We start from the raw sequence: 27736 nt of genomic DNA, 5'->3' as shown, positions 1-27736 counted from the left end.
AAAGATTTGTCCTTAGGAATAGTTTGGACATTATGTATCACAATCCTTTTCTATCCCTGCACAATATTTCAATATCTTCTTCTCTCAATTCTTTATATTGGTATATTCCCATATACAGTTACAGCAAAATATACACAGTTATAGTAAAATTATACCACTAGAAAATAAAACAAGTTCGGAACTCTTGTGCATTATTACACCACAAGCCTGTGTCCATAGATATAATCAGAGCCACAAAACATGATAGGGTTTTTAAAATAAAAAAAAAATAAGAAAACACTGCAGAATTCGAATGCATTTCCCATTTTAAAAAATTACTTTATTATTATGTTAGACCTTACTATCCTACTGAAAATACAGTGACTATGAAACAAGAGCAGACTCAAGATTTAGGTCCTATTTCTCAAAGGAAAAGAAAAATACTGACTTTAAGAAACATATACAAGTCAAAACATCTTAAGTATTTTAATAAAAAACTGTTTCAAATTAGCAAGTTAGAAAATCTAACAAATCCATGAAATAATATTTTGTATTTAACAGAAACTGAAGCAGCTACAATTTGAAGTCCACTGTATTCAGAATTCTCGATATTGAAGTAATTTAGTCCACCTTTAAGTCTTTCTATATTTCCAGAGCAGAAAGGGGTCTTTAGTATTGCTTTGATTTGCATCCTTATTAATTTATGCAGGCTGGCAGTTTGCTGAGTATGTAGAAAGTACCGAGATAAAGGCAGCTCCTTCCTGGAAGAGCTTCTGAGCTAAGGCCACAGTCCTACAAACATGTTTGTGCTTAACTTCATGCATGTGGATAGTTCTGGTTTTTAATGGAATCCTCACACACATTAAAATAAAAGTCCTTAAATATTTTGCAAGATGGGAGCCTAGAAGACCAGAAGTGTTTTTCTGAAAGTATTTTTTTTTTCTTACTACAAATAAAGTAAGACTTAGTGATTCTATTTTGAAATGTCAGATTAGTCTGAACAGATGGATCTATGCATGGATTTCTTGTACTCTTCTGTGAAGTCTTTTTCATGGAGACCTGAAATATTTTCAGGTGCCCAAAAGTGTACTTGTTCTTCTCCCCCTTTAATAACAAAATGCAGGCAGATGAACACTCCCCTGGTGACTGTGCCTAATAGTTTTTCTCCTGAAGACTACATTTGTAAGTCTTCTGCAAATGATAAATGTATTCATACATTAACTAACCATTAACAGAGTAGATATGAACACCATTGCCATCAATGTGTACTTTTCTATTTACTTCAAAAGGACCAGAAATTTTAATTATATATTTGAGATGCTTAAATTTAAAGACCAAGATTGACAAGCTTGACATAAAATAATAAATTTCTGCCCCCTTTTAAAATTTAAGAAAGCATAAGTAATTGCTGAATTTGAACATATAGCTGTCTAACAGAATCCACAGCATTTACTACTTCATTTCTGGAGAGAAGACACTGTTAAATGTAGTGATATTTGATAGCAAGATACTCTACAAGTAGTCCCCTGACATGCATAGGGGAGCAGAGTGATGAGTACTTCAGCTGAAGATGGCCATGCTGGGTTACAGCAGTCAGCTTCAGTATTTGGTATTCTTTATTTATGAGTACATAGTGCTTAATATTGATAAAGCAAAGCTCTGACTGCTGGTGAGCAAAATAGTGTCATATTTCACACTTATGATGTCATCAAAGGACTATATTTCATGGCTTTAACATCTTTGCAAATGTATACATAAAGTGGTATCCCCAAGGATTACTACTTTCTGGGGCTGCCTGAGGTCCACCAAGGTGGGCCTCCTTAAATTCCATTTAATGTACATTAACATTTGACTATCAAGGAAGTCTAAATAGCCTGACTAGAAAAGGTATTCTCAGTTTCACACGCTGTAGCATACTTGCCATATTACATGAATTTTTCTATACATTATGTGCTGTGTTATCTTCAATTCGCTCTTTTTAAATTTCAACACACTATATTCCTTTTATGCATTTATCTGTGCATATATGCTTTATACATTATATGTAATTACAAAATTACAACTCAAGTGAATCTCATATAATACATAAACTATCTATGACACAGTCTTAGAATTTCAGATCTTGAAAATAGAAATTGATTACTTTATTCACTCTAAACCAGTATCATCGTAATATCAGCCTTAAGCAATATGGGCTGCTAAAATCATTTGGTTCCATTTTTCCAAAAAGGAAAACTGATAGGATTATTTTCGTGATAAATTAATTTTACCATGTAATTGCAATTATGACTTCTAATTAATGAATGGTTTCAGCCTCACTAACTAGGTCAGCATTTTTCTTTTAAAAATATATCATTTTTCTCTTTAGATAAGTATCATAGTATGTCCAAGCTTTGGGAAACACACAGCATTTTTATATGATCCTAGAAGCTGATAAATGGTGAAACTACTGTGACGTGCTTTCTGAAAAATTCAAGCCATTTTCTGTCTCTTTCATGAGAAAAATTAAAAAGCAAGCAGATGGCAAGAGGCTTTTTAACAGGAAAGATCAGTTTCTTAGTACTATTGGAGTATTTACTTTCTTGACTGAGCTTCCCAGTATTCAGAACACTGAGCAATATGAGACCAATGAATCTGTTGAGCAACTAATCTATTACATCACAGCTGTCAATACACATATGCCATTGCAGGATATATTGGCAAGAGGCAGAATCCAAGGGATTGACTTTTCTGTAATCAGATGCATTCCTATAGAAAAGCATAAGAGAAACCTGAAGCTGACTTTGTGCATCATGTAGAAAAGACTCCCAACACTCCTGACTGCCCATTGCTTTGCAGGTAACATATTTAAAGGTACCATAGTAATATGCAAGGACCCTTCTTCAGGGTCCCCTGAAGTTGTCTTCTGGCACATTTATACCATTTTAAGCCCTAGATCCCTGTCAACAACCTGATCACACCATTCTTCGATGACTCATACACTGTGGCATGACGATATAGAAAAAAACCACAAGTTGCAACTACTAAAATAATGACTAGCAGGCCAAGATGAGAGAAAATCATTTCCTTGGAAGACACTCAAAATTTGATGGCTAAAGTGTTACAGATATAGTAATTAAACTAAATGATATCTCTTATCAGAAGACAACACACCAAAATATCTGTTGTTTCATGGCATGTTTTTTTTCTTTTTTGGCTGCTAGAAATAGTCACATATTTAGAGAGCACCTCCTAAAGAAAAGTTCCATGAAAAGTTGATATCCAATAGAAAATTTTAAAAATAGTCAGTGTCAAATGCTGAGCAGTTCTGTAATTGAGGAAAATGTGTTTTTTTCCCTGAGAATAAATCAATAAAAATAATAAAGTAGAAATCACTACAGTAAAAGCATTAAGTAAATAAATTTTACTATTATACATACTTTATCAGATGGCAACAAATTATTGAAGCATTTACAATGTTGCATTACACAAGCCCTGAAAATTGGACTGTGGTCAACTTAAGAAAACTCTGACTGGATGTGTATCACAAGTGCTTTCCAGACAGTCTTATTTTTTTTATGAGAACTAGTATCTGTTTATATATGCAAGCCAAAGATTTATTAACTGATTAGTAATTTTGGCACCACACTGTAAGTATCAAAGTTCAGATAACTTAATGAAGGGTTTTTTTCATACAATGATGTAATTTGAAATTCAGTCTCCTGGGCTGAACCACCCAGCCCAAAATACATACACAAGACACTCTGGAACAGTATGTCCCTAGTGTATACACTATATTATCTTTCTAAATTATTCAAAATCATCTAACATTGTGAGTTTATGCTGATGAAGCATCTTTTAAATCAGAGCATTTATACTGCCATAAAATCAGAGCAGCAAAGACCTGAAGAAGCCCACCCCGACTATTTTCTCTCAGTAAAATATTATTTTTACAGCTTTAGCCCCAATCTTTGAAATATATCAGACAATATTGCTTCATAAAATAAATAAGGCAATGTGTAATCCTGCAATATTTACTTAAAACAAAGTTACGTAAAATATTGTGAAGTTTTTCTACCTGTAATTGCCAAAAGCATGTTATGAAGTTGGCTGTTCAAGGTTTTCACCTTTAATACACTGCTTAAAAGTCCTGAGACACAAAGGGGAGCAAAAGGAAAGAATAAGCTATGATGGGACAATTTGATTGACTTTTTCTGGAACATATCATAAAAGATGCAATGTATACACTGGACTGGCTGCCCACAGTACCAAAACAGGCATATGCAAGTCCCTTCCCCATAAATATGATTTAATATACTATAGATTAAAAATCGTTTTTGGAACCAACCATGATACTTGAAGAGCAGATTCAGAACACATGATATTTAAAGAGTAGATTCAGAACACTCCGAAATCTTTGTTAGGGGGAGGGGATGGCACGAACCAAATGTCCTCTACACAGCTATTTTAGAATATCTAAGGTAATCAGCTGACTGCAGGGAAAACTAAGAGTTACAGCTTTCCAAACACAGGCTTTAATTGTTATTACTTCTGCCTACCCAAATATCTTTCTAGCTTTTACCCTGGGCCACACTTCTGAATATTTGATTCTGGGGTTTCTCAGATTCCACTAGAACATGCTTCAAGAACTACACATTCTGTAATTAGATCAGAATGAGGTCTGAAGCTATTAAGACAGCCATTCTTACTTTTGCCATGTCGATGAATAAGTGCTGAGTGCCTGCATAAAGGAGTGTACTGCAGCATTTCTGCATAATGACCACTAACGAACTTTACAAAGACCATTTGCACATATCCTTGTCTAAAGCCTAAATCAACGAGAGAAATAAAGATCTACTACTCGTTTCATATCCTCCTATTGAGAATGCAATGGTAAAGCACCCTAAAAATGAAAGGTGGCAATTAAACCTAAACCCAAATGTTTAAACACAATGGTAAGCTGGTCTCACTGAGCTCAACATAGAAAGTCAGGGTCACAATTGAAAAAAGACTTTGCCCTTAGTTCCATGACCACAACATCCAGTTTCCTTTTCTCACTCTGAACCATTTTGAACTGTGCAATTTTGAGAGTAACTAGAGTATCACATGTCATATTAAATTTTTTATTCTCAGCAAAAGTTAGTTCTTTTGAAAGGAGGTACAATTGTTCCTGGTGATAATTTTTAGTTGTTTCATTTATGTTATTCCAACTTTTATCTTATGATGTCTTAAGAGAGAGTAAATAAAGTGGCTTTTGAAGGTTTAGAAGGACATTGTGCTTTGAAAATCAAAATATTTTCTTCAATGAACTGTTGAACACAGAATTCATCATTGAAACCTGCCAATTTAAGAAATAATCTCACCAGTATCTCTCAGTAGGTATTTGTACCCAACTACTGGACTACACCTTAAGTGCATTAATAATGCTGTGCTGCACATATGATTCAATACAATAACACATCCATTCTTCAATTGTTTGAGCCAGTGTTGTCATGCAGTATTCTGAATGCAATAATCTTAGCTGAGTTAACAGGAAAAACACAAGAACAAAATACTCGTGGACTGACTACATGTCCCTTTTGATTCTAAAACCAGACACTGTTTCTCAGTCCTCTGCAACTACCAGGGTGTAATATTGCCTTTATGGCCAAACTACATTGGAGACAGCTGAAAAGTGCAAAAGCTTTCTGCCAGCCTCTGCAGGTCCCTTGGTGCATGAAACTACAAGAAACAATGTATTGTAATGTAGATGTTCATTGATTCCCTGTGGAATTTCACAGACTAGGAGTCCTTCACTGTGTGACCTAGGGGGATTTGTACTTTACATAATATCCACTGTATAGCATATCATGTCCAAAGTGAAGTACCTAGTGAATCTGATGATTCTTCCCCTGCACGTGCCTTTCCCAGCTATCAACTTTTTTCAGAGAACAAGAAGTCTTTTGTGCTTGAAACATAAATGCCAATCAAAATAGAATACATTTCAAATATGTATCACCTTTCATTTGAAGTTCAATGACTTTTACAAGTCTCTTACATTTTACATTTACAGTGTTCTCATGCTAGACATACAGAAGTACAAAAAATTTAGGAAGATACAGGATTATTTTCAAGCCTACCTAGTCGTCCTAGTTTAGGCTAAGGACAGGGTTAATTTTGCACATTCTGGAGCCGTGTGTGCATGTCCATGTTGTTATTCTATACCATGCACATCATCCCTGGGGGCTGGAAGCAAAGGATCCTCACTTCCAAGAAGGAGGGGCGTGGCTTCTGGTTGGGAAGAAAAGGTGGCACATGGAAGGCGTGCCAGCCCTTTTGTTCTTTGTCTAAGGGTTGCGCTGCATTGATGAGCATTTTCTGTGTAAAACACCCTCTCTTACATAACAACAACGCTGTTGTTATTATGATCTTCGCTGGAACTGTTCATCTTTTTATCTCATTGCTGTTTCTACTAGTTTTTACTTAACTCATAATCTCTGCCTGTTGTATCTCCCACTGGATGGGGAGAAAAGCGAGCACTGAGGAGGGAGAGGCATTAAATTTGGGACTGCCACTTTTAAACCATGACCCAGAAACTCAACCACCTGAAGATCAAGATGGTCTCCAAAGAACAATTTACAGCTAAAACACTGAAAATCAAAAACCTTGCTATGTCAAATAAATATTTCACAAACAGGTAAATAAAGAACCAGAAACAGTAAATCAATGGAATGCCATTAAAAAAACACAACAAAACTAATAGATTTGAAGGTTCTAGGTAGTTTTACTTTTCTGAAGCATTTTGACTTCGATAAAAATGAAATTTTGCATTTGAAAATATTCTAAAAGGCTAATTGATTAAATAATATTAAAGTTCTCCACGTGTGAAATGTATATACAAGATGTTACTTCTAAACTAGGCTCATTTCTTTAACAACTGCTTTTGAAATTAAAATTCACATATATATGCTAGCAATATGTCCTGGGGTACAATGCAAAAATGTGTATTCTATCACCATCTGTTGAAATGTGGGAGGGGTGGTGATCCTTATCTCTGTGGGAGATATCCTCTGCTGATGTGCCATCTGATAAATCAGGGGGATGATCATCGTTATCTTTTCACAACCCATCCTTCCTCCAGAAGATATATTCTGTTAATGGGCCATTCAGTCCTATTGTGTGACTGATAAGATTACATCACCCCATTGGGAGATGCTCCAGCCAGGGGCAGGAGCCAAGCCTTTCCTATCTAGATAAAAAACTGGGATTTGGGATGCGAAGGCAGCCCTTTCCACTGGATCCCAGAGGAAAGTCGGACCTTTTCCACATCATCGCTGGACCTTCGGAGGAAAACTGCACCTTCTACATGAGCACTGCTTCACCTGAACCACATCTGTCATCCAGGAGGATGCAGCCACCATTTAATGGGACTGCTACCAACACCCTGACTGACAGGGTGTCAGGTTGTATTCTGACTCTGTCGGTGGTTTTTCTTTTGTATTATTGCATGTATTTTATTTTTTCTCTTTTGTCATATTAAATTGTATTACTGACTTGGAGTCTTGCACTGGTTTTACTTTCAAACCAACACACAATAACAACTATATATTAATAATATCAATGTATATGTATCATATTTCTATATGGTTAGGTATTATGATTATATATTATTTCTATATTATTATTATTATATTACACTAATAATATAATGATAACGAAATGGTATTCCAACTGATAAAACAGTTGGAATGCTTGATAAGAACTCAGTATTCAGTGATGAAGTCACTGTTTTTTGATATTTTAGGTTGCAAGTCAAATGAGACAATCCATGTCTCCCGGTTTAGAGAATCCTACAATATTTGCACCTTGCATCATGAAAGTGATGCTATAAAGTCACCACAGAAAGTGACATAACAACAAGAAATATGTCTTGGTTTTCAAAATTTATTACTGCCTATACTTATGAATTTAGAGTAAATATTTTACACCTCAATTTTCTCTTAAAGACTTGGTGACTACTATTTCTGGCTAAAGGGCAGAATTTCATTTTGTCAGGTGTCACTATAAGTGAAATTTCTCCCCATCTATTACACATAGTCAGTGTAGGTCATTTAACAGCCTCTTTCCTAAAAAAGTCAAAACTGCTCATGGGAATGATGGCAGCAAAGGCTTAGCTGCTACTTCCATGTGAATTCACCCAGCCACTCTCCCATTCTTATTCTTCAGGCCTGTACAGAGAGCAGTCCACCAACAGTACCAACTGCTTGGAACAACAGACAACCTCTGTACTATGTCAGATGTAAATAAAACCTTCATTGCATGTGGCAAAGAATAGTTCTGGGCACGGAGACCAAGTACAGCCGTGTTTATGTGCAGAGAGGATTCCTTAGCCTTTAATCAGGTGTCAGCACACAAACTACCTCTGACAATGTTCCCTGCAATGCTGCAGCTTCTGCACCTTGGGATCTGCTTGGGAAGAGTGTCTGCTGGTCTCAACCAAAATCATTACAGGGACCACAGGTGTGTTCTAACACTTATTTACTACTCCACTTCTGTCACTACTGAATAGTTTTCCTTCCACTTCTTAGACCTCCATATTCTCATTATAAAGCAAAGACTCTTATCATGTAAGAAGAGAGAGGTGAGACCCAGGGAAAGGTCTGCAAGAGACAGCAGCTGCTACAGCCATCAGATTAATTCATCAATCCCAATTGGTCACAGCAAGATTGACATCCTGGTGCCCCTATATATGGTGCCAGGTTGCACGCTAAAAATTACTTTTTAAATACCATATATTTCAATATCAGTTCTTACAATCATTTCATGATCTAAGAAACTCAGTTTTTGTTACATGCTTTTAGAAGACATTTGGCAGTGAGTCTAAATTATGTACTGTTAAGTCTGTAAGTTACAGACTAACTAAGCACTAACTAAATCATAAAGGTTAAACAAGTTGAATATAGTGAAAACATATTTCAGTAACACTGGTATTAGTCAATCAGACCTAAAATGGAATGATGTAGAGGTCTGCAGGTTGAATTTCAGGTAAGGAACCCAAATCAGGACTATGCATGAAAAGAACTGGGAAGACTACAGTCCTTGAGGACTTGGATAAATTCTATATACAAGACTGATAGTTATTTAAAATTCTGCATTTAATGCACAGGTTTGGTAACTGCTTAAAACAGTTCCAGTATCATAATTCAAACCACAAGACAACAGTCCACAAGCATTTGCACCTCCCTTAACAGAATTCAAGTGTCAAAACAACTCCTGCAGTGCAAAGGTTAACTTGATGACTCTTAGACCCTCACTTCTGTTATTCTGTGTCCAAATGGCCTCCTCCTAGGTCCAAATTGTTGATGGAAACCAGATCAAGATGCACAGAAATCCTGCTTAAACCAGGTTCCCTCCCAACCCCTGGAGGCTGGGAGCCCAGCTCTCTGCTTTTAATCCAATATCCACTTCACTACAGAAGATTTATTTAGACTGCCTCTTGTTTCATTAAGGGTTCCAAAAGTCTGTGGTGATTTTTGACACTTTGTTATAATGTTTCTGTGACCCCCCCACCCCCTCCTCACATACCACACCACCCAGCCTCATTTTCATATGGATACAAAGCATCGGGATAAAATGATGGTTCATTATAGTGGTACAGAGCTCTTATCTTCATCCGGCAAGAGTCATTTCCTTCCAAAGATTGAAATGCAAATGTGAAAATTAATGATAACTGCATTATCTGATAGCAGAGATAATACCGATTCACTGTCAGAGTAACACACAGTCGTTCTATGATTTCCTCTGCTTCTTCACAATATTCTTCTTACTGTCAGACTATATCTATGGTTAACTATGTTTCATGGATTTTTGTTAATTTACATCAAATAGCATTTCCAAGATCTTAAATCTACCACATTTCCCCAATCAGAAAGGAAACAAAATCAGGACAGTAATCTCCAAGTCCTTCTTAGGACTGGTTTAAAAAGAAAGAAAAGGAAGAAAAAAAATAAAAAAGAAAAAAGAAAAGAAAAAGAAAAAGAAGTAAAATGGTGGGGGGGAGGGGAGCGCTATCATTAATGTCTATTTCCATCTTGCAGTGGTCTACCAACCATTCCACTCTATATTATACAGCTTTGCTTTGTAACCCAAACATTTATAGTATTACTAAATAATGCAGACTAAACCCAACAATCAATACATATTTGCAGTGATTCTTATGAATGGTTACAGGAAATCTATACAGAAAAGCTTTTCAAACTACCTTTTATAGCAGGTAAGAATGTGAATCTGGCATGCCCAATGTTCACTACAATTTTCTGATCTACAACTTGCTGAAGCAATACACCAGAATTCACATGAAAGCCTGTTTCTATCTTTTTACTGAATATTAACAGCAGCATAGCTCAATGTAACATCATTTTGAAATGCTATTTAATTTCCAGTATATTATTTGTCTTTACATTTCTGATAAATTTTAGGAAAAACACCAACCTGTAAGAGTAATTAAAAGCAACTACAATATGATATAATTAACTATCCTCAGTACTTTTTTCAACAGTTCTCTGATACACTTGTGCATGTATATAAGTGATGAGACTGCTGAAATGAGTAACACAAGTTGCAACTTCATTCTGATTTACTACTGCAAATAGCAGAAGTCATGATGATTTACTGGAAAACTTTCTCTTTATGTGGAGATGACGGCAAACAATACATGAAAAAACCACCATGAACTGCCAATAAGAGTTTTAGGTCTTATTTTACATTACGTGGTGAGGTGGGTTTTTTTGTGGGTTGTTTTTTTTTTTTTTTTTTTTTTTTTTTTTTTGGTTGGGTTTTTGTTTTGTTTTGTTTGTTTTTGTTTGTTTATTATTATTATTATTATTATTATTATTATTATTATTATTATTATTATTATTATTATTATTATTTTCTTTTTCCATTTTGGATACGTGGACAAATCATATTTTCTCACTTTCTAAGCAGAATTCAGGTAAAATTCAAAAGAACTTCTGAGATGGAGTTTCAAGCTATCCAATTGACAAAATCAGCGCATTCTATAAGAAAGCATACACCCTGATTGACTATAAGAGCTCAAATAGGGAATAAGGACAACCTAGTATAGTGCAAGTGAATTAAGAAGGAAGAGATCCAATCCTTCCTTAGAACCAAGACTTTTCTGAATGGCACTTATTTCACCTTTGGAAATGCCCTATATTTAATTCCTCGACTGGTAGCAATGTTTCTCTTTCTTAAAAGCCAGATACAACTTCACTGATGGCTGTAGCATTCATTGTTTGCTGGAATTGCAGGAGGAAATTCAAAACAATGGAGCGCACAGGATGGTGCACTGGATTTGAAAAAAACTTTCTGGCTTAGTCAGTACTAGAAGATTGTGTCCTGTCTGTCAGCAGGGGAAAAAACGTTCCCTTGCATATTACAGAATCGGTATACATTGTCTTCAACTCTATTGTTTTGTTTTATCACTACAGAGTAGTTGAGAATCACAGAATACAAAAGCACAAAGAGGTTATCATCCTTAACATAGTTTTAGTAAAAAGTTACTGAAGAAATAAAAATTGAGAATTGCTTATATGAGGCCTACTTGTACTTATTCATTATAAATGCATCCAAATAGTACAATATTTATAAAAACAACAGATAGTATATTCATTTATTAATTTCACTTTCCTTACAAGGAACTACCGTGGTCAGTCAGTCTAATTTCTGTCCCAGTGAAATCTATCTCAGTTTGAAAGTCCAGTGTTTGCCACAGAACTTGATCATGTTCTTTAGGAAAGTATCTCATCCTGAATGCAAATATTTCTAATGACAGATAAGTGACTTTTCATAAAATGTTTCAATAATGACTTTTTAAGCACTAAAATCCATTCTTTGTGTCTGAAACTGTAGAGCTTCAGCATCCATTTAATCTTCTGATACTTTGCTAGAAAGAGGTGCCCATTGTTATCAGATTTTCACTCTGAATTTAAAGTAGTTTGCAATCAGATTGCCCTTTAATATAACTTTAATATTTCTTTGGTAAAATAAATAGGGAAAGGACCTAGACTTTTCCACAACACCAGTCTTTTCAACTTTCTAGTGGCTCTTCTCTAAACCTGTTACAAATTTTAACATCATTCTTGAAGTGTGACCACAGGACACAGGACCCTGTTTCAGCATCAAACAAGACAAGCAAAGCAATCTGAGAAGCCCAAAATACCCTTTAGCCATAACCCTCTCCTTTGGGGTCAACCCCTATTCACTACATCTCAAGACATTTTCAGAGACCCTGCTTTTGGATGCTCCTACAGATGTTTCACAACTGTAACAATTCTATAAAAATATTTATTTACCTTCTCGTAAGCCCATAACTTTATATTTAATTACTCTGAAACTGAAATATTTCTGCAGGTAAGATGGCAAGTTATCCAGGTCTGCCAATAGCAAAATGTTCATATCATCCAGTATTTAAAAAAATTTAAACTTATTGCAAATAACTGAACGTACTTTAGCTCACATTACACATTATATTGGTTTTACAAGACACATTTTTTTCTATAAGCCTATACAGATTGGCATTCTTATTAACCCACTCTTAATAAAAGCACCTTACAGTACTTATCTCCTTATTTCCAGTGGGACCACTGCCATGTGGACAGGTCTGTCACTACCCACACCAACTTTTACTGGTTTTGAACACATTTGAGAAACCATGTCAAAATCTTTTCAGAACTCAAGTTTATCGCTAGAGCTGGGTCATCCAGCTCCCAAAAAAAGTTAAATTCAAACCATCAGACTGCTTTAATTAGCTAGTACAGAAGTACAGCTATCACATACAGTCAAATAGGCTTTCCAGCACAAATGTTTTAAGCAGACTAGAAAAAAGTAGTTTAGCTTTTTACCTCTCCCCTCTAACTATTGAGTCATGACTTGGAATAGATCAATATCAATTTTCTAATTACTGGGTTTTTTACCACATTTTAAACTGTCATCTTACTGTTATTAATGAAGCTACTGATAGATTTTTTAGGTGGGTTTTTTTTTTCCCTTTCCTTTTGTTTTTCCCCTCTTCTAGCCTTGTATTATAGTTTCTAGTATCTGGTTACATCCACTTGTATTTTTCTGTTGTTTTTTTTTTATTATTTTTAAAATTGTCTTTTAGGTAATATCAACATTTCCTTCACTTTTATTATAGCTATTTTCTAAAAATTGTTCTTAAACTCTTCCAAGTTATAATTAAAATTTCTGAATTCAAACCTTTTCTCCTTTTTGACAGAGTTCATATTTGCTGTTTCATACTGACAAGTATGGTGGACTGAACTTGTATCAACCACTGCAAGCATGACCACTGAATAATGATAAACAAGCATTTGTTTCCAAATCTATAAGCAATTTATCTTTCAAGATACCATAGAATATATAATTTCCTTATATTTGGTTTAACAATATTTTACTTGAGGTGCTTGGTATCTAAAGTTTTCAGAGATTTTAAGGAAGTCCTGCTATGGAAGCATGAAACATTTCAGAAGAAACCAGAATGATCATATTCTCTAATATGATGAGTGATCTGAAGAAGCCATGTAGGAGATCCTTCTGTTTGTTATGTCTTAAAGCACTGCCCTCACATGCACTGACATCCTAACAATAATACAAAGCTACAGCACTGTGCAACTCCCTGTACCAAGGCAAACAGCACACACAAGGCCATAAAATTACCTCTGCTTCCCCATTCAAAAACTAAGTGTTTTTACATAAAATGCATTTAAACCCAGTCTTGCTGTTCTCATTTTCTATTCCTTGGACTTTTGCTGTTGGCTATAACAGAAAAAGGATCAGGTCCATCATTGTGTGTTCATATACAGTCTATTGACCTAAGTTTCCATTATTTCAGAGCAGTTTCACTGAACAGGAATTTTTAAAAATTGAAGATAAGAGCAGTGAAAACTAAGGGTAGTGGAAAAAACATTCAGGTAACCCTCAAAGTGGCTACACAGAGCAGGCAGTACCTCTGAAATTCCTTGATGGTCAATGAAGGTCACAAGACTCTGATTTGAAATATTGCTTCAGCAGAAACTCTTTGAAGCTACAGCACATTTAACTTTAGATTTTTTGTTCATAAAAATATTCTAATTACAAAGACTTAAGAATGCATGTGAACCGCTTAACAATGCAAATTTTCCAACAAAATAAAACTCTAATTAATGCCAGAAGCTTAATTTTTCAGTTCCTGGCAAGTGCTGGCTCTGAAAGTCACAATATGTTCCCTTAGTGCTAAAAAAAGACATAAAATATTAAAATAACAAAACAGCTCTACTATTTATATAAATTCCTGAGTTGTCACAGTTCACATTATCAGTTGACAGCAACTTGTATCATGCAGAACACAGTTGGATTGTGAGAGGCTCCACCTCTCAGAGATGGAACTTTCCTTACCAGAGAAGGTAAGGGGACCAGAGACAGCTCAGACAGCAAAGAATGCATCATCGTCTGCCCTTTGAGGCTGTGCCTCTACTGACAGCTGATAAATTGGCTGAATCAAGGTTTTTGATGGCTCTGTTTGTGCTGCACTAAAATATGTTCTTAAATAAGCAAAATATTTCATGCTTTGTTGTTTTGGTTTTTTCCAAAAAACTGAAAGACGTTATCTTTGTACTGCATGGTTGAAAATCATCTTCTGTTGATTGCTTCTTTTTCCATGTCAATAATAACCAACTTCATTTGATGTGTGACACAGAGTATGGGATATGGTATATATCCATTCCTTTTTTCATATGTATTATACCCTTGTAAAGAATCAACATTTAAATAAAATATAGATCGTAGTCATCAGTTTTCAGAAGTCAAAAGAAGTTTTTGAACATTCAGCTTTGATTTCCATGTTATCCCATGTCAAAGCTATCAATAAATATTACTACAAGTGCACTCATCCTACTGTTTAACTGATTTTTTTTTCCCAACAGAATGAAAATATCTCCTTTTACTCCACAGTGTCTCAGAAACTTCTGAATAAGGTAGCACATATAAAAAGCAGTAACAGTTCACAAAATGCACATTCAGCTACGCTGAAATACACTAAAAAATGCAACAAAAATTTACAAATTTCAGGTAGACTTTATTTATAATAAAATTAAAAACAAGTCATATGGTAAATACTGGCAGCCTTTAAATCTGCTATGCAGCTAGACATGGCCATTCTGCGACATCCACGTATACATTTTGCATTATTTTACATGTACAGTAGCATAATACTAAACCTTGTTTTCATATAACACCATAGTGCTTTATATAGAATATCAAGTTCTTTGTGTATTATCATGAAAAACATTTTAAATTATATCATAATAATTAGATATACTATGTCTTCATTTTTGTTTGCATTGTATTTTCCAGCTACTGGTTTCAGAAAATTGCCATTAGTTTTGTTCTTCTCTTCATGAAGAGCATACAGTAATTTGCAAAATCAAGCAAGGATGAAAATGTGATTGAAATATAGGAATTTTTCTAATGAAATATTATTATTGCATTATAAATTATTGATAGAACGGTTCTGGAACTCTCTTCTGATGTGCTCATCCTTTTGAGGGAAAATTTCCATAAGAGATACAGCTATTGCTAGAGCATGTTTGGCTTCAGATGCACATTTTGCAACAGTTTTATTAAATTATGGTCAATATAATGGATTTTTAAGGCCTATTCTCAAGTCCATGCCCATGAAAACACTGCATTCAACTGCAGAATTGCCTAATTGAGAAATACAATTTACCCCGTTGCCTTAGGTACTTTTACAGTACAAGAGAGATTTTACATATTTATATTGAACAGATACTTGAAAGTATTGCCATATTACCATTACATCTTAGCAATGTTATGCTTGCACCATCTTCACTTACACAGCATAAAATGTTACCTTGAATTACTGTTTTAATGTGAAGTGCTAACGCTTCATTGACTGCAGTCTGAGTTTCTCTTTCCACTGAAACCAATGACCAGGTGTGCTATGTGATTTCTCTCAGGCTCAAACAGGGAAAAAAAGCTCCTTGAAAATGTTAGCAGACATCATACATATTTGTTAAGCTAAACAGGTGGCTAAATGTTAGCACAAAGCTTGAGAAGAGACCAAAGCATCTGGGTGATGCTTCTGACCTCAGAAAACAGAGCTGAAGTGCTTCTCCCTTAATTCAACCATGGAAGAAATAACTTACTGAGAAATTTTAATCCTAAAATTCTAAGCAGCAAGAAAAATTTCCTTTATATCAAACAAGTACATAAGGCATTTTATGTTGAACAATATACAAAATGGTATAACAAAAGCCATTTTTTTAAACTCAAGAATTTCATCTTAGTACTTACCTGTCAGTATCCTGGAACCCAAAGGATCATAAAATAGACAATCCGTTAAAAAGAAATGCAAAGTATAACAATCTACTAAAATAATGAAATTAACAGATATTGAAGTCTAGTTCAAGAAATTTCTCTTGGCTTTCAGTTGTTTTTCCCTACCTGGCCCATCCCAATCTTCAGTCTCTACAGCAAGCTGCCCTGGTTTCTCTGACCTTGCATCACCATCAGATTCAGCTGCCTCCTGGATGCCTTCTTCATTGCCTGAAAAACCATGCAAAAAATACAGTATTGATATATTCCAATACTGACTTTTAAGCAAAGCTCCTATAATATCCAAACAGCTGCTTACATGCCTAAGCGAAAACATATGCAAATCTATAAACAGAGAGAAAATGAAAAAAAAAAAATTAGACATCTAAAGGTTCGTGAATTTCCACTGACTCAAAAAAGTCCTGAGCATCCAGTACTTCCAGTTCCACAGAGAAAAAATCTTGGAAAACAGTGTTTATTCCATATGTTATAAAAAAGGATCACAACTTGCACCTAGTTCTGTAAACCAAAGCACATAAAGTCACCAAATCTGTACAAAGGAGAGGAAAAAATCAGCTCGTGATTCCCCAGGAATATAAGCTTTCACTTATGGGTTTTCTTGCATTGACACTTATATGTTTCTTATGCACTTCAGATAAATAACACTCAGAACAAAAATATGATCCACTAAACATTTTGCTTTTTCCCACAACTAGTGAAAAGTTAATCCATGGTATTTCAGCATTTAAGGAATTTGCCCTTAAAGTCATAATATACCAGCAAGCCCCTAAAGTAATTTTCTCCCTATCAAGTTTTATTTAAAGGAATGCTACATTTCTGATGAATTTTCACATTTTTACCATCTAGAAGTACCTGAAAATGTCTGCCTTCTGTTACTACCCACTACAAGGGCATATACAAACACACATAGAAAATTATAAGATAAATTTTTTAGAGATAATCATTTAATTTTTATTTGAAGAGTTGCTTGTTGAAAGTGTAGTTATTTCCGGTAAACAAATACACTAGGCAAGCTCTTTGCCAAAATACTTTGAAATAACCACTGTGAAATATACATTGAAGATGAGGGGTTCAGGAATTAACACAAAACACTCTGGCCACAGTAATGCATTAAGTGACATCTCTAAAAGCTTTTCCAGGTTTGGATTTTACTCATTTGTAGATGTTTTTTTTAGTCTTAAACTATCCAAGAAACTCAGGCACAGGAAGACACTAAGAAGAACTGAAAGAAAAAAACAAATCTACACAATTAACTACTTCAGTCAAATAGGGCTGATTATGGTTTAATTTTTTTATATTCAACTTGAAGGACACTTGTTATAAAATGATCTCCCACAAAAAAATGACAGCACTAGAAAAAAAAAAAAAACGTGTATTTTACAAACTGAAAAATCAGACCCTTTGTTGATTTAACAACAGGAGACCAAGAAAGAGCAAAAAGCACAGCAATTAAGCAGTAACTTGTAATTTTTTTTCCCCACTCATGATAACAAAAGCTTTAATTAGCAACATAGGTAAAGAAATGTGATTACAACAAACTATGCCAGATCCCCATACATTATCACTGGAGCTATATTTATACTGGATAAGATTGTGACCCAGAGTTTTCAAGTACATGATTATATACAAACACTATAAAGTACTAACTTCATGTGCACATGTAACGTCTCGTAATAACACATTCTTCCTTGCATTCATGAAACACAGTTTTTCAAAGATGAAATCTAAGAGTCTGATAAACTATTACTCACACAAACACAATACTATAATCATTCCAGAGTTTGATTACAAAACTATAGTGCAGTGAACTTGTGGTACTAAAAACACAGTCCAGAATATTCATATGCACTTGGAGTGTGTAAAATAAAACTTAACTACAACAGAAATATCTAGTATAATTTTTGTGTTAAATTAACTGTGCAACTTTATCCAGGCATTTGAAGTTCACATGCTTCAGTTCAATCTGAAGTTACCTTTCAGAAGAAAGTCCTAAATATACTCGTGTGCTGAAAAAGCTATCAAGTTTCTGCTAAGCAGTTTTAGTAATTATTTGTTTTTAAGCAACTAGCCTATTTTGAATTAGCATTTGTATAGTTACTTTGTAGTAATCAGACCTCTGCTTTCTTTGGGTGGACTGAAGAACCTATTGGACACTTCTACCTTCATTTTTCTATATTTATAGTAACTTAAAGCAGCAAAATTTCATCTTTCATTGGAAAGACAAAAAGTAAATTTTTACTAAGTTCAGACCTGGCATGATCAATTCCAGTTTTCTCAAAAATGTTTGAAAGCAATTCACAGCAAGGGCAATTCTTGTTTTTTTACCTCAAGATGTATAACCAACAGAGACAGTTCTTAGAATTTTCTTTGTATAGAATGCAAATATTTTTCTTCTACTGCACATAACAGAGCTGTATGTACTGAATCAGAACAGTAACAGTAAAATTTAGAAATAGTAATTCTTTTATACAGAAAAGAAGCACAGAAATTGGACAATTTAATCTCCAAAATATTGAGTTCTTCCAGGTTATAATATATGCCAACCTGGTGTTAGCTTGCAAATTTCAGTTTTCTTCCTGTCAGTGCAACCAACCAGAACATAAACAAATGAAACTATTAGAAGAGGACAAAGTTAAGTGAAAAGATTGGGCTGAAAAGCAAAAGGACAGAACAACAGCTAAGGTACAAAAAACATAGTAGACAGTAATTAAGTATTTGGGAGACGAGGAAAAACCTGAAAATATATGTTAGCAGATAACTAACTTTCCATTAACTCGCTTTTTCAGTGTTTCATGAAGTATAATGTTACATGGTTTTTACAGCCATGTTTTAATTAATCGAAGCATGTCTAGTACAAATAGAGTAAATAGAATCTGTAGAATTTACATTAAGGAAAACTTTATTTTGCATCTAGAAGTATTCTTTATTTTCATTGATATTTTCTATTATTCACAACTGCCAAGTGCATGCATTACACACCTGAAATATCACCACATTGATTTCTCCTGTTCCCCCACACTACTCCAGTCTGCCAGTGAAACCAACAAATGGTACATTACTGTCAATTTCCGAATCCACCAGGGAGTGAAGCCCATCCTAGGCTCAGTTGAGCATCAAGGTCAGATTAAAATGGGCAACCAAGACAATCCATTTGGTGCTGGAGACACTGTAGCTTTAAAAAGCCAAAAGGAGGCTTAGCAGAAGAGCACATCTCTCAAGCTTTTTTTCTTTTCTTTCCCCATACTTACAGCTATTTTAGCAGCTAACATTTGTTTAACACAAAGGAATTTATTTCCTTTCAGAATTTATTTTCTTTCTGTTGTTTACTCTTCCTGTTCAGTCACTGACTACTCTTCAGTCTCAATAAGACTATTTTTTAATATTTATTTTAGAATTGATTACATTTTTCTTCCATTTACAGGTGTAGACATGTAACTGGATCCAGGACACTAATTATTTCTTTCTTCCAAGGCCAATCAAGGGGGGGGTTTGCCTATATATACTACCTATTTGCTACTGACTTATTGATTCCTTCCTAATCCCATTATTTTGGGTTTTCTCACACTTTTTCTTTACTTATTACACTTAATGTATTTAAGTCAAAGGATAAATAACTTTTTACCATCAACACCAAAGAGTGGTGTAAGTACTCTAAAATGAACCAAAATCTGCTTCTGTTTAAGTAGATTTAAGCCCTGTAAGTGAATTCTGTCCTTTAAATTATCATTGCATGAAAAAATACTCTTATGAGTAAGCACATATAATACCATAAACTATGTTCAATCATGAGTCAAGTAAATCTACTGGAATTTCCACTACTTCTCTATACTTGGTATTAAAATTACACTTTTGGCAGAACTCATCACCTCTAACCTTAGATGCCTGAAAGTTAAGCTAGTCCAGTCTTCTTACGTAGACACTCGTGTAGAAAGGGAAGAAAGAAACCTCCTGAGTGATTCATCCTATTCTAGGATGCCTGAGATATGAGACCCCTCAGTGTCAGAGAGCTGAAATGAATCATCCTCTTAAACACACAGCTTAGACTAGGAACCTATCTTTAGTCAGCTAAAGTTGGGGGAAACAAATCTCTGACTTATGCTGAAATGCTGAATACACAAAATGCTGCTTAACTAAGAGGAAAAAAAAACCCGTCTTATTTAAACAACTTCAATATGTAATGTGGATAGAATTTTCATCTTGACCTTATAATTTCTTACCAGCATTGACTGTTTCTGTTGTCTTCAAAAACAGTTCAAGTTTTGGGTTTTTTTAATGTGGTTTAAATAGCCTAATGTTTATCCAATAGACAATTCACTGTAACTCAAGGTGGTAAATTTGGTCAGGAAATCTGACGACTGTAAAAGAGACATATTACCAGACACATGAGAGAGAACTCCAGCTTCTCTGACAACACTGACAAGTAGGAAAGAGAGACTTGAATATTAACAAGTAATTTCACTTTAATCTTTTTAACAAATTAAAGACTTCCCAATTTGTACTTAATCAGCTTGTACCACAAGTAGTTGTGGTATTTTATAGAAGCACATGGGTTAGCAGTTCTTCTCAATCCTGCTGTTTTAATCCATGTTGCTCCTATCAGTATTAGGCTCTTACAGAAAGTCTCGTACAATATAACTATTGAACTTTCTTGACTAGGAATGTTATAGCAGCTGTTAGGCACTCTATAATGTATTTTGCAATCAGCTAAATCGACAAAGTATTTTTAACAATAAACAGTTCAGAACTGGCAGATCTACTTTCTTGTTCGCAACTGCTTATCACGGCATAGATATCATGTATGTTTACCAGGTGCTTCCTATAGTTAGGATACCTTCACAGAAGCCGCTCACAAAAGATAAGGTCATAAAAGAGATGGAAAACGTGCAAGTTTCATACACTCATGGTTTTATCATCAGACAAAATAGCTTTGGGTGAAGGACTGTACTAGTCACAAAAAGAACACAGCAGCTTCTATTAGAGTGAGAGAACAATAAAAGTTTGAAATTCAGTTTGTTTTCCCTCTTCCTGGCAGCATAAATGTAAACTTAAATTGTTAACATCCTCATACAGCTGTTCAGAGTGAAACATCACTTCTCAATTATAATAAATCAGTTCAGAAATAAATTGTCGCAAAGCCTGTAGCACTCAGTATTGCCAAAAGAGAAAACAGATGCAATGCAAAGAGAGTCACTCACTGTAGACTTTCACTTGGCAAGGACATAACCTCACGGACGGCCACAGACCAGCGTGACTGGCTGTGAAGGGGGAGGGTCCCTGCTCCTTTCTGCCACAGTCTACAGTGGCAGTAATTCTAGATCCAGCCAAACAAGGATTTTGAGACTATACATACAAACTAGATGCCAGAGCTTCAGAAACTATAGATCAGCAATCAAAAACTGTCCTTTGTTATTTGTTTTATCTCAATGCCTGCAACCAGTAACAGAGCTTACACATAATGATAATCCTGCTCTTGAATCCTAAGAAACACACTGTAAGCTGAGGATTGTTGCCAGGAACCTCTCTTCAAAACCCATACTCAGTAACTTTGAAATAAATCATATACAACTTAAAATACAAATACTTTATTCATTCAGTGTAACTTACTTTTTAGCAGTATACACTATATTCTTAAGAATATCAATGACATCTAATAGGTCTTAACTAACCTTCTTGTGACTATCTCTTTTTAAAATATTCTATGTATATATTTATCTATAATTGTAATGGTAATACAAGTTTCAGCAGACATAACTCATTCTGGGTATAAAATAATGCAAAAGTAATTTTTTAAGCTTTTGGAATGGTAATAGAACTGTGAAAATAAAGATACTAAATAATATGGGAAGGATGTTTCCATCCTTTGTCATATTTGCCAAATGGTGCCATGCAAATAGGTTTACTCTACAAGCCTTGCAAGGACAGAGGAAGAGATCTGATGCTATCACTACCAGACTGTTATCAATTCATCTAATATGTATCAGAAATAATTTCAGTGAAGCCCACAAAAATTAACTGAAACACCCTACTCTACAAATACAGCAAAATCTGGCCCTCTGCTGATTGATTTGGAAACGTACCTGAAAGAAATCAGCACCTGAACAAGTTAATCTACTGCATTTTATTTCAGATTATGTTAATCACCTCAATACTTTGCTTCTTTGCAAGCAATTATTGTTTTCTGTCATGCTGATTAACAGTCATAATTTCTCCTGGGATAAATCTCATTTGAAATAACTGTATGTTTCCATTTGCTCTAAGCACTCTTAGATTATTTGTCCAGCAAGTCTCAGAAACAATGCATTGTCTCTTTCCCTAATTTTTAGGCTTGGTGAATATTGTGAATATTCAAATGTTGGCAAGTGCCCACATATGTGCAAGAAGTTAGCTCTACAAAATAGTGGTATGAAACTATTTTGGTTCCTATTAAAATCACCACTTTGTTTAATAAAATGACATCTTGACACATTATATTTCGGCACAGTGATCATGTTAAAAAGCAGTGTCAATTATTTCTAACTATTTCAGCTACATCACTTTTCTCTTGGGATAAGACACTGCTGTGCAGCACATTCATCTAGACTCAGTCTGGCCTTCCTCTTTCTCTACATGTTTGATATGTTCTCATTATCGCCACTGTTTGCTTTTGAAGTCCTTTCAAGACAAGGATCACTCATTCAAATGCATTTCCTGCAGAACAGTGAAAGTGTTCTCTAAATTGTATTCCTCACTTGCTTTTTATTAATGGGTTATATGTATATAGGTATATATATGTATATATGTATGTATATACATATATATTCTAATTTTTAGGGAGAAATTCTATATACCTGTGCTACAAATGAGCATCATTCAGATATACTGCCTACTCAAGAGCTTCTATCAATTTTAAAAAAAGGAAAAAAGGTCTTGTATCTTTTCAATCTTTCACCATTAAAACTTCAAATACAAAAACTGTGTTAGACATATGCAAGCCTGGGGTTCAAACTGCATAGCTCTAAGCACTTGATTAAAAAAGCAGCAAAAGCACATCTTGAAAGATATTTACATGCCACAAATAAAGACTGTTGTTTGATACAATTTTCAAAATTATTTCAATGGAAATCAACAATCCATGAGATTCTAACCAGCCTGCAGCAGAACAGAGATTACTTCCGAGAAATTCTAATAAGTTTCAACCTCTAAGTTTGAAGGCTCTTCTGGAAGTTCATATTTCAATTTAATTATATAACAATTATGTTCCATCCCTACTGCAGAAATATTCAATCTCCTGCAAAAATTCTTCATCCAATCAAGAAAACTGCATTTTATACTTTGCAGCTGAAATCATGATCATATATGAATCCAGTTTTTATGTGACTTCCACACATGACAACATAAATAGTGGCATTAGGTACCTGTTCCTACACAATGAAATCTTAATTTACTTTGTTGAAAACAAAGGGATGTTTTTATTTGAAATAATCAACCCTTCAGATGGTTCAATATCAAAAGCAGCCAATTTCCTATCATTACAGATGTGTTTCCACATGTTGTATTACACACAATTTCAAAACCAGTCTAGGCTTCCGTGAGTCAAACCCAAGAAACAGACTTAGCAGTCAAAAATATGTGCTTATTTTTCTCTATCCAGCAATAATATTTGTCTTATCAATATTTATCCAATGATGACATAAATGTGGCATTTGCTTTATTTATTTTTACTGATCATTTCAGAGTTAAATTACTGAAACTATAGTACATAACCTGTGAGCAAGTCTGCTTTTTGGGCCTGGGTTGACAAGAATTTTTTCAGCTATGTCTTAGAACTCTTAAAACGTATTCAGAATTTTTGTGTCAGGGCCACCAAATAAGACAAAAAAGAGACAAAATGGACCTTCATTGTGAACAAAATTAGAAATAGATGTACAGTACACATGAACTAAGAACACGTGGTGAAATTTGTCATTTGTGCATTTCATGTTTTAAAGAAGATTACCCTTATTAATTTGCAATTCATATTCTGTCAAATTTGACCTCAAATTTTAATCAATCTAAGTTCAAGTTTTGTGACTTTCTGGAAAGAGGACATTATACTACTTGTTGTAACCAAATAATCCCTTCTTCAATTCTATCCCTAGCTGAGATAGAATTCAGAATTTCATTGTTCTTAAGAAAACCAAAATGTGCTGACTGAAGAGGCTGGAGTTGCTTTGATAAACTGCTTAAAGTTGAGTAAGCTGTTTAAGTATTTCTTGCACATTTTAATTCTGTACAGTTAAAATAATATTTTCTATTTGGATCTATGTATTTATTTCTTGAAACATAGCTTTCTAGTTTCTTTTTGAGATATAATTTTCTACTTGATGACCAATTATTTAATGTCATGATTAGAAGAAGAGTTTGCTCGTTTAACTTAGGTCAAATTTTTATTCAACTAAAGTTGAAGTTAATACCTATACAGGTTTATGATGGACTGAAAATATGGCCTGACAGGTTTAAACATGGGTTAGCAGTAAATAAAAAAAAAATTACAGGATAGACAATCTTGTGCTTGTTTTGGAAGCCTCTACATGCTCTCTAGTGAATGGTGAAAAAGAAAAGATGATCCCTTGAAACTTTTCAGATATCTCTTTTCCCTTATAGAAATAAAATAGGTGGTCCTCTGAGCAGCAGGAAGGAATGAGAAACCTTAAGAGGTAAAGCACAAGGCAAAGGCTGATGTTCAGATGAAACAGATCTCCTTTCATCCTGCTAGGATCCAATCCAATTCTGACTTAGCATTGTTCAAAGGCTGTTATCAGAGAAGCCCCTTCCTTTCTTTATCCCTATTCAGCATCTGACAAAAAGTATGGAAGATTCGAATCATAGAATAGCCAGGGTTGGAAGGGACCTTTAAAATCATCAGGTCCAGCTGTCCACCCAGCACTGTCACTGTAACCCTTAAACCACATCATCCAGAGCCAATCCAGATGTCTCTTCAACACCTCCAGGGATGGCAACTCCACCATCTCCCTGGGCCACCTATCCCAGTGCCTCACCACCCTAATGCCTAACAGTGAAAAATGTTTTTCTAATATCTAATCTTAATCCAAATCTCCCCGACTCAGTTTAAGGCCATTTTCCCTCATCCTCTCACTGCAGGCATGGCAGAAGAGACTGAACCTCACTACAGCCTCCTGTCAGGTGCATGTAGAGAGTGAGGAGATCCCCCAGCCTTGTCTTCTAAAGTTGTTTCAGCTGAATGTGATACAGATAAACATAAGGGAACACTTACTCTGGGGAATATGAGAATCCAACAGTGTCACAAACATGCATAAAAGTCAATAAGAGGTAAGTATTGCATTCTTGGAAGGAGTAGTGCTATGAGTTCTTATGCATATTCTAGTTATGCTGGGAGATGAAAATAGATACATGCCTATTCTGTCTCTGATTACCAAAAAGAACAAATATACCTTCATTTAGTCAGAAAGTCTACATCTATAAAATGCAATGAATTAAAATAATCTAAAAAAATTTAAAGGAATATGAGCTCCAGCAGAACAGAAGTATTGTCAGGGAAAGATAACGTCAGGCGCGGGGGTGGGGGGGTGTCTGGTGCCATGCAAAGCCGAGGGCTGTGCAATCACCTCTATCAGTGCTCTATCAGTGTCTACACTCCAGCCAAATCCACAGAAAACAAGGAGTCAAAGATTCAGGTCAATAAGCTTATAGGCGATTTGCACAAACTGCTCCTGCAGCAAGGTAAAAAACAAAGTCATATTGGCTTTTCTTTTTTATTCCTTCTCTTTGAACTCCTTGGTCCAAACACACCCTCGAAATGTCAGTGTTATATGCAAGAATTTAAAGAGCTGAGCTTCTTAATCCCGTTAAGAAATAAGAACAAAGTTGCCTGTAAAGATCTCCTTATTGAGCTCAAAGTGATTATGGTATAGCTGCTTTCTGCTGATCCTACTTCCACTTGCTATAGCAAAAGTGGTAGAAATTTGTCATGAAATCCATTACTGAAAAGGAAAAAAATTGATTAAAATGTTCCTGGTTAAAAAACATGGGGAGAAAATAAAGAAAAGAAATCATAAATCTACTGTTTGATCCAGAAGCAGAAAATAGCAAGCATATTCTTAGTGTCTACATGAGTAACATGAAAGAAGCAAGGAATACTTACACAGTTGCACATAGGCATACACACAGACACAAAGTCATACTCCAAAGGACAAAGGGACACACAGAAATCCTTTTCAGGGTGTTAGAGATGGTAGCATGATAGCTTTGCACATGAAGTATGAAGGGGGATAGATTAATACACAGACAAACTTAGCTTTGTAAATGCTTTCTTGTGTGAGGTCTCACACTGCAGCTGTTTCTCTGAATCTCAAGCCTGGGTGCACAATCAGGTCATAAGGTTTAATATAAAATTTCTAGTCCCAAGCTGGTCTGGCAGGCTAGTAACAACACACATGAGAATGATTATGTGTACAGGAACAGAAAATTTAGTTCAGATTTGGAACTCATCCCTTACTGCCCAAGAAGAATATAAGAATATAGAACTAGGTATACACTTAGTATGCAGGCCATATATTCCCTATGTTTCCTTCTTGCTGACTTAGGAACTGTATATGAGTTTTGGATTGCACTGGATTCCCCTCATTTTCCTCTTCCCCCACAAATAAAGATAATCAATGTATCAAGAACCCGAACTACTCAACCAGCTACAAACATACATTGCTGCAGACATGCATAGCAGTGGGGGCTACAGAGCATAAAATCATTGCATCCTGAAACAATCACTCTCCATCCCACCTCATTTATCCTCCCTATCACCCCATGTCACTGACTGAAGCAGAGTTAACACTGGGAAGCAGAAGCCATTTGCTTTCCTATCTGCCACCAGGACTTTTAAGGCCACTGAATCTCCTTCCACTGAGGGCTGGTGCCAATGCTGTCTTGTGAAGAAGTAACTATGGAAAACCTACAGCAGGAGGAACAAGAGCAATAGTCATACCAAAAGCAATGAACAGGAGAATCTGACACAACTGGCAAGCAGCAAGAAATGAACCTGCCTTCTTTCATTAATTCCAGATATGGACATTCCTTCATTTGCCTCCTCCTTCTGACAACAGTCCAACATTTGCTCTTTTGATTACAAACCTCCTCCATTTTCTTCTCTTGCTCCTTTCCTTCTGTGAACACAGCTACTAATCTCAAGTGATCTCTCTTATTGCTTAAGATAATTTTCCTTTGAAGGTTAAACCCTCATTGAACACTTCTGCTAGGAAGGTCACAAGGAACTGTAATTTGTTTAGCCAGTTACCACCACTATCAAGTTACCAAGGCTCCTATTCTACCTTCCTGTTTACAGAGAATAAAATATGTCATCATATGAACATAGTAAACTTTCTAAGTAACAGACAAGAACTTTATTTTTATT

At 35.1% G+C, this 27736-nt stretch overlaps 1 protein-coding gene across 2 annotated transcripts in view; it reads right to left on the bottom strand.

Annotated features, from left to right (window-relative positions):
* ZFPM2 (zinc finger protein, FOG family member 2) overlaps positions 1 to 27736 on the bottom strand; it is a 305920-nt gene that overhangs the window by 216638 nt on the left and 61546 nt on the right. For both annotated transcript variants that reach the window (XM_014879306.2, XM_014879308.2), the window contains one exon: positions 16441 to 16542. In XM_014879306.2, coding sequence (XP_014734792.1) covers positions 16441 to 16542 — 102 coding nt within the window. The remainder of the gene's footprint in view (positions 1 to 16440; positions 16543 to 27736) is intronic.

Source organism: Sturnus vulgaris, chromosome 1 (assembly GCF_052056855.1).
Source record: "Sturnus vulgaris isolate bStuVul1 chromosome 1, bStuVul1.hap1, whole genome shotgun sequence".
Classification (NCBI taxonomy): Eukaryota; Metazoa; Chordata; class Aves; order Passeriformes; family Sturnidae; genus Sturnus; species Sturnus vulgaris.
Note: the sequence above shows the minus strand (reverse complement) of the source record. Positions and strands in the feature narration are given on the sequence as shown.